The sequence below is a fragment of the Panthera uncia genome, chromosome X, assembly GCF_023721935.1.
Source record: "Panthera uncia isolate 11264 chromosome X, Puncia_PCG_1.0, whole genome shotgun sequence".
Taxonomy (NCBI): domain Eukaryota; kingdom Metazoa; phylum Chordata; class Mammalia; order Carnivora; family Felidae; genus Panthera; species Panthera uncia.
In genome coordinates, this window is record NC_064817.1 from 36,909,310 (window position 1) to 36,917,851 (window position 8,542).

The following is an 8,542-nucleotide window of genomic DNA, read 5'->3' on the forward strand; positions in this document are numbered from 1 at the left end:
AACCTCACCACCTCACTGACATTACATTAATCCAAACCGTCAATCGCTTCTCTGGCAACAGCCTCCCAGTCAGCTTCCTGGCTGCCAAAGTCACTCTTGTAGTTCACACACACACACACACACACACACACACACACACACAGCAAAGATTTTTATTTAAACAAAAAATTTTTTAATGTTTATTTTTGAGAGACAGAGAGAGAGAGAGAGAGACAGAGTGTGAGCAGGGAGGGGCAGAGAGAAGGAGACACAGAATCCGAAGCAGGCTCCAGGCTCTGAGCCGTCAGCCCAGAGCCCGACGTGGGGCTCGAACTCACGGACCGTGAGATCGTGACCTGAGCCGAAGTCGGACGCTCAACCGACTGAGCCACTCCGGTGCCCCAGCAGTCAGAGATTTTTAAATACAGACATGATTTTTTCATTCTCCTGATTAAAATCTGTCAGTAACTGGGGTGCCTGGGTGGCTCGGTCGGTTAAGCATCCGACTTCGGCTCAGGTCACGATCTCGGGGTGAGTTCGAGCCCCGCATCCGGCTCTGGGCTGATGGCTCAGAGCCTGGAGCCTGTTTCGGATTCTGTGTCTCCCTCTCTCTCTGCCCCTCCCCCATTCATGCTCTGTCTCTGTCTCAAAAATAAATAAACGTTAAAAAAAAAATCTGCCAGTAACTTCTGGGGCACCTGGGTGGCTCAGTCTGCTAAACGCCTGACCCTTGACCTCAGCTCAGGTCATGATCTTGAGGTTCCTAAGATCAAGCCCCGGCTCTGTGCTGACAACATGGAGCCTGCCTGGGATTCTCTCTCTCCCTCTTCTCTCTGCCCCTCCCCACTCATACCCTCTCTCTCTCTCTCTCAAAATAAATAAACTTAAAAAAAAATGGTAAAAATATCTTTCAGTAGCTTCTCATGTCCTTAAGATGAAGTTCAAACTCTTTATAACATGCATTACAAATGCAAGGCGGTCCCTACTCTTGTCCTGATGTCCCCCCTCTGCAATTGTCATTTCTTGCCACTTCCCTTGTCACTCTCCGTGCTCCGGTCACAGTTAAAAAAACGGGGATATCTGCAGCAGTCTGAAATGGCTTTTCAGCTCCTGTTCTGTATTCAATGAGTGGCTTCACAGCAATAATGAAGAGCGGTGGTAGCCAGAGCGGGGGGGGGGGAAACCCCCAAAAAAGCAGGCAAAAGTAATTTTACCAAGTTCCTATTTCAGTCAGATGCTCTTGTAGAGACAGAGCGCAAAAAGGAACCAAAGACGATTTTGGTGGCACTTTTCTAAAGGAGACGGCATTTTGTGTTTTTTCACCAAGCTCTCCGCCCCTCTGGATTTTAATATTATAGCGGGGTCCCTGCAAGCATTTCCTCTATTGTTAGCTTTACACAGACGCAAAGCGGTGCTCAGGAAGCCGCGAGATGAATGAGTCGGTTGGATGTATTTCAACCATTCACCACTTGGAGTTAAATGTGCATATTCTGTTCAGAATAGACAATGGGGCGGGGCTGCCCCCTTTTTCCTGTCTGACTTGCATAACATCAGGCCTCACTGCTTAAACTAATGAGTATTTAGAAGTAAAGGCTCCCACTGATTCCAGCCAGTCATTAATTCTCCGCTTGCTGAGCCACCACGGAGTTTTTCACTGGCCACATTTTTTAGCCGTGACCAGTCGCTTTTGGGCAGCGGCACTGACCCCGGAGTTCCTGTGCCCCGCACCAGACCCGTAACGGGCTCGGAAGTCCCCTTGGAAAAAATCCCACTGGGCACCAGGAACAAATGCAAAGACGGCACATTCTAGTCTCGGAACGCTTAGTTGTGAGGAACTGTCATTGACCTTGAATGGAGACTTGTAGTTTATAGAACCTGGTAGAAAAAGGTGAGTGGGGGGTCGGCGGGGGGGAGACTTCCAATTTCTCTTCATCATACAGTCAGCGCTAGCTTTGTAGCAATGTCTGCTCCAACATCACTCTCCAGGCTTATTTGCTAAATGGCTTCATTGATCCGGCCGCCGTGGGTTTTCTGCTTTTACACGTTAACGTTCTCTTGGGAACTGAAAAGCGCTGGGTGGGTCTCTGAAGATGCTCGGTCAACTTGAAAACTCTCGTTCTTGAAAAGGGTTTAACCTGCCTTCGACTTGAAGCAATTCAGACTTTGCCCAAACAAGTATTAGGACAGAGACTCCTCACTTGACTAATAGGTTTTATAGCCTTTGGAAGGGGTTTGTCTGAAAGGTCCCTCACAGACCCATTCTGAAGGATATCCAAAATTCAGGAAATACTTTTTAAATTTTTTTAATGTTTATTCATTTTTGAGGGAGAGAGACAGAGCGTGGGGGGGGGGGGAGGAGGGGTGGCAGAGAGAGAGGGAGACACAGAATCTGAAACAGGCTCCAGGCTCTGAGCCGTCAGCACAGGGCCCGACGCGGGGCTCGAACTCACGGACAGTGAGATCGTGACCTGAGCTGAAGTCGGACGCTTAACGGACTGAGCCATCCAGGTGCCCCCAGGAAATGATATTCTTAACTAAAAAGAATATACATATAATTGAGAACAGGATGACTCATTATTCAATGGACTCTGCATTATTAAACATCATAAGTATTTGGTGGAAAACCCACTATTTCATCAAGCTGTTACTGAAGACTCCAACTGCCGAACTTTTAGCAAAATCATGCATGAGGGAGAAGGGGTCAGGGAAATGAGGAATGAGTGGCAAAGACAATAAAACAGTGCTCACTCAAATCAAAATAAATAAATCCCAGTTGGAAAGGCAAAAAAAAAAATTTTTTTTTTTTTTTGAGAAATCTCATTTTGTTCATCAGTAACTCCCTGCTATTTGAAAGAAAGGGCAGGGGCGCCTGGGTGGCTCAGTCAGTTAAGCGTCAGACCCCAGCATCAGGCTGGGGTCACGATCTCATGGTTTGTGAGTTCGAGCCCCGCATCAGGCTCTGCGCTGTCAGCTCAGACCTGGCTTCGGATCCTCTGTCTCCCTCGCTCTCCGCCCCTCCCACGTCCACATAAGCTTTCTCTCTCTCTCTCTCTCAAAAATAAACATTAAAAAAATGTATTAGAAAAGAAGGGCAATTTAAATATCCTGAACTCAGGACTGAGGCCTCCACAAAGCCTGGAGGCTCTAAAACCCCCCCAAAACAAACTTCAAATAGCACCGCATAAAAAAACAAAGGGCAAGAATGGTTGGTTTGTCATTAATTAAATCGGAGGCAATCCATAGCCTAAAGCAGGCAACATGCTGAAACTAACCTCATACTTGAAAGTTACAGTGTTCTCTATCTTCTCTCTACGGGTCTACAATTTTAACTCTAATTTAGGAAGCACCAAAGTCAATCAGGAGGCGTACCCACATCTATACTTCATAACGATGACTCAGCAAACCCTTTCATGTCAAGTTCAACAGCTTTCAATCAGTTTCTTCTGAAAAGACATGATGTGATCTGGGCTTTCAAACGACTCTATCACTCATTCCCACGGTTGCAGGAATATGAGGGAACAGTTCGCTCCTAGTACAAAAGGTTTGCCTGTATTAACCTTCAACGCACCCACACATCCACAGGCAGCCCTTGCGTTTTCCACCAAAATGAGTAAATGTTGGCAGCTAAAAATAGAAGTATATGCAAAGCTTGTGAGACTTCTTTAAAAATTGGTACCCTGGAACAATGACAATAGTTAGCATTTGTCTTTGTCAGAGGAAAGAGAAGAGGCAGCTAAAAATTCGAGTGTCCCACAAAGACCGTGGGGCTTGGAAAGCTTCTTCCTCCGGAATAATGGTAAGAGCTGGGAGAGCTCTCTTTCAGAGAAAAGCGAAGGGGCAGAAATTCCAGCCAGTCTTCCTCACCTCCCCCAAAGATTCAGGTCACAGGGTTCATTTGTGCTGAAAACCAGAGTTATCTGAAGCCCCAAACTTAAGCAGAATGCATCAGCATTTGGGGACCACCTGGGACTGAGGTGGGGGGGCCCCCCCCGACGGGAGATTTCCAGATGGATTGTAAGACAATTCATTGATATTTATATAACGAGAATAAATGTTTTCCCTAAGATAGCATTTCCCTTCAGTGCCTTGAGACCACCAGCAAAAGAGGGAGGTACAGAAATTCTATTACATTAATAGGCTTTGTTTTTATGGCTTTGGCATTTATTAACTAGTGGGAGCTGTTTATTGGGTCATAAACTTTACTAATGGGGATATTATCTCTAAATTATAAATCTCCTTCAGTATATGGCTTAGTTATAAAAAGAATAATTATTTAAAGTGTCTGTATGGCTGCAATGTATCATGTTTATCGGCATGATTCCTATAATGGCCATTTAATTGCTAACTGTGGGCTTGAACTGCAAATACCCAGGGCAAGTGACACACATGGATGCAAGGGAACAAGTGCTTGTCATCGTACAAAGTCAGCAACGTGTCACCGGTTTACTGCTTTTCCCCTCCTGTTCCCACTTCTCAAGTGAACTGCATCACGAGCCTGTACAAGGGCGAAATTATCTACATATTTAAAATCTTGCAGGAAAAGACAACTGACTGAAGAGTTGAACAGGTAAGTGACAAATGTGTCAGCCTGGAAAGTTCCAGGAAAGTATCATCCTTCTAAAAGCTTGCTCTCTGGGGAATGAAAAATCTTAAAGTGACTGTCAGTTGCCTTGAAGGGAAAAAAAAAAAAAAAAAACTGGAATAAAAATCAAGTAGTCAAAATTAGATTTTATGGGTAAGTGGTCCTAGTATAGACATTGAGTATTCTAGTTTATTGGAAAGTCCTATGGGGTCTAACAATGGCACAGGTAGAATGACCCTAGGTTTATATATAGCAGAAGTTGATTAACTTCAATTTAAAAAAAAGAAAAGAAAGGGCCATTGTTGTCGACCAAATGGGTATATCTGTGTGCCAAGAAGCCAGCTTATTTCTAGGCAAGACGCCGCAACAGTCCCTGAAAGGTAGATGTTGAAGCCCCTTTTCCATAGGCTTCCATGGTCTCTGAGGACACAGGCAACTCACTTATGCTACACACCCAACACTGAAGAATGGAGTGAAGTGGGGCAAACTTCTCATGAGGAATTCCCAGAGGTCCACGGTTATGAGGTTTTTTTTTAATGTTTTATTTATTTGAGAGAGTGCATGCAGGGGAAGGGCAGAGAGAGAGAGAGAGAGAGAGAGAGAGAGAGAGAGAATCCCAAGCAGGCTTCATGCTGTCAGTGCAGAGCCCAACGTGGGGCTCGAACCCAGGAATTGTGAGATCCCGACCTGACCCGAGATCAAGAGTCGGACACCTAACTGACCGAGCCACCCGGGCGCCCATGGTGATGAGTTTTAATCAAATATCTGCTACATGACAGAAGTTCGGCTGAGACTCATAACGTTTGGGCCTGGATGAAAAATCAAAATAGAACCAGAGAAAAGCAGGAAGGAAACATGTTATCAGAATATTTAAATCTCTGGGGTGGGTGGTATGGTTGTGTGGAGAATGAACCAAAAAAGATCTCTCAAAACCCTCCGCATTCACATCCCTAAATACTTTAAACATAATACATTTTTGGTCACACTTATTCCTAAGTTAACAGCTAACTTTAGATATAAAAAGGGCATTAAAATATAAACACTGCATATGTTTTGATTTCTCTCCCAAATTTTTACATGTGTTGCGTTGTGATGCGTTGTGTGTGTGTGTGTGTGTGTGTGTGTGTGTGTGTGTGTGTGTATTGTGGGGCGAGGGCAGGAGTCCTTCTCGTAGCTTTGCTGATTTCAGAAAATCAATACATTCACTCTAGAGCGTTTAAGGATTATTTTGGTAAGGTGGGTTGCTACAAAGCTTAATTATAGAAGTAATAAACACGTGTCAAAAAGATTTCAAAAAATGTTTAACAGAATCACAACGTATTGCTCAGATATAATTTGATTTTATATTGTCATCTATAGTTGTCAAAAATAATTTTCTTTTTGTGTCGTAGCGAATCAAATTATGTTGGAGAGAAAACTGCCGTAAGATTCTTTGGTATTAATAAATCATACATGTAGCAAAAATGTTTGGCGTTTCCTTAAATGGCATTTTTAATCATGCTGGCACATCAGCCATGCAATATGATGTTCTGAAATGCGAAAACGACAAAAGGAAATCAATTGTGATCTATGGATTTCAATTCAGTATGAACCTTGCTTTTTTTTTTTTTTTTTTTTTTTTTAATGAAATTGTATCTGGTGAAATAAACTTAGTAAAACGAGAGCAGGAGATCAAAGGGAGTTGACCAAAAATTGGCATACGGTTACTCTTCCACTAGGCCAAATACATCCTTTAAAAGTCTAAAATAGTCAACGTATTTCACAGGAATAGGTGATGGCATCCCGAGCCAGACATCTTCACATCTCTAGAAAAAAACCAAAGATGGACAGAATTATAACCATGTTTCAAAGCGCAGGTTTGTACATGCAACACCCAATTGTTTCTTACGGTTTATATAAGCTCTTGATAAATAGCGCTTTTTTTTTTTTTAACATCTACTTTATGTATTTTGAGAGAGAGAGACAGAAGGAAAGAAAGCGTTGGGGGAGGCACAGGGAGAGGAGGAGGAGAGAATCTTCAGCAGGCTCCGTGCTGCCAGCGCAGAGCCGGACGTGGGGCTCGAACCCACAAGGAGTGAGACCGTGACCCGAGCTGAAACAGAGAGTCGGATGCGTAACTGACTGAGCCACCCGGGGCGCCCCTGATAAATAGCTTATTTTCAAATGAGACATTTCTGTCCACTTTCGAATCATGAGGACTCGGTGGTAGACTGAATGCTTATGCTCACTCCATCCCTTTCTGTGTTAGAATTATACACCCATGCTTTTTGCCATGTGGCTTTGCAGACCCTCCTATACATGGAGTCTATTTTCCTGTCCCTTTGATATGGCCTTGGCCACACAGCTGGCTTCGGCCTGCATTATGTTAGCAGGTGCACCACAACAGGGTCTCTAACGAGCCCGTGCAGTTTGACTCAGCCTTCCGTGCATGTACCATTGCCATGAGAAGAACACGGCCCAAGCTGCTGCTGGTCCCCAAATGACACAGGTGGGGTCAGCCCACCTGACCCACACAGGTGCACGGACAAGAAAACGAAATGCCTGTTGTTGAGAACCACTGAAATTTGGGGGGGGGGGCCTGTTACGCACCATCATTGCAGTGATAACTCCCCCATGCTTTATGAAGAGCTCAATCACTGCGGCGCCTGGGTGGCCCAGTCGGTTAAGCATCGGACTTTGGCTCAGGTCATGATCTCGTGGTTTGTGGGTTCAAGCCCTGTGTCGGGCTCTGTGCTGACAGCTCGGAGCCTGGAGCGCAGAGCCTGCTTTGATTCTGTGTCTCCCTCTCTCTGTCTGCCCCTCCCCCTGCTCATGCTCCTTCTCTCTCAAAAATACATAATGAACGTGAAAAAAAGTTAAAAAAGAGAACTCAATTATTAAAATCTGAACTAGCTATACTGACTTGTTGGTTACGGTTTCTTTAACAACGAAAAGAGCCATGAATCATTCACAGTATGCTCTTGGGGAGAAGCTACTTTATATATACTTTATATGGATGGATAAATATATATATATACACATATGCTTTATATACAACAGATATGGCACATGTATATTTGTGTATATGTGTTTTCTTTATTTGAGAGAGAGAGAGAGAGAGAGAGAGACAGCAGGGGAGGGGCACCTAGGCGCCCCTGTATATAGGTTTTCTAATTTCAGAAAATAAATACCTTTACTCTAGAGAGATTTAAGAATATTTTGATGAGCTGGGTGGCAACAAAACTTAATTATCTAAGTAGTAAACATGTGGCAGATTTCAAAAAATCTTGTATACATGAATCTATGCACACAGATATGCACACATACACTTTATTTATGTTACAATGGTTGATATTAATATCAACGGGGGTGGGGTGGGGTGAGGAAGTCCATATCCTGTGGCTGTCTACATTTCTACTGTCAAGGTTAATTGTTTTATATAAGAGGTGCTGTATCTTTCCTAGTGTTACATCAGTATCCACAGTCGTAAGGCGTCAGAAGCACGGGTAAGGGCCCAATAACTCTGTGATGGAATCGTGGAAGCAAACCTGTGCTGTTTCAGCCGGGCCTTATAGGATGAAGACCAGTTCGGCAGGGGGGCTGAAATGAGGAAGGGTTTTCTGGGCATATGGAACAGCATAAGCAAAGGCCTGCAGACCTAAAGATCGATTTTCAAGAAAGAATGAACAACCCCGTTGTGGTTTGGGATACATAGTACCAAGGGCGAGTGAGGTGGGTGGGAGGAAAATATGAGGCCAAAACTTTGGGTTCTCTGTGCTAGTTGATACTTCCTGCCATGGTTAGGCCAAGTCGCCGGTGGGTCTCCATCAGAGAAATCCGATCAGCAATTAGTCAGATTCACTCATTGGGTGAAATGAAGGAGGAAAATCACTTTGGAGGTTACTGCAATGATCCCGGAGATAGATAGAGACAGATAGATACAGAGAGAGAGAGAGAGAGAGAGATGAGAGAGAGATGAGAGAGAGATGAGAGAGAGATGAG

The 8,542-nt window shown here is 44.2% G+C and overlaps 1 protein-coding gene across 2 annotated transcripts in view; it reads right to left on the reverse strand.

Annotated features, from left to right (window-relative positions):
* Positions 1 to 3,110: 3,110 nt before the first annotated feature.
* The window catches only part of EFHC2 (EF-hand domain containing 2), a 212,067-nt gene continuing 206,635 nt past the window's right edge, over positions 3,111 to 8,542 (reverse strand). Inside the window, exon 13 of one of the 2 annotated variants that reach the window (XM_049644583.1) lies at positions 3,111 to 6,366. In XM_049644583.1, coding sequence (XP_049500540.1) covers positions 6,265 to 6,366 — 102 coding nt within the window. In that variant the 3' untranslated portion in view covers positions 3,111 to 6,264. The remainder of the gene's footprint in view (positions 6,367 to 8,542) is intronic. The other variant, XM_049644581.1, reaches the window with a different exon arrangement.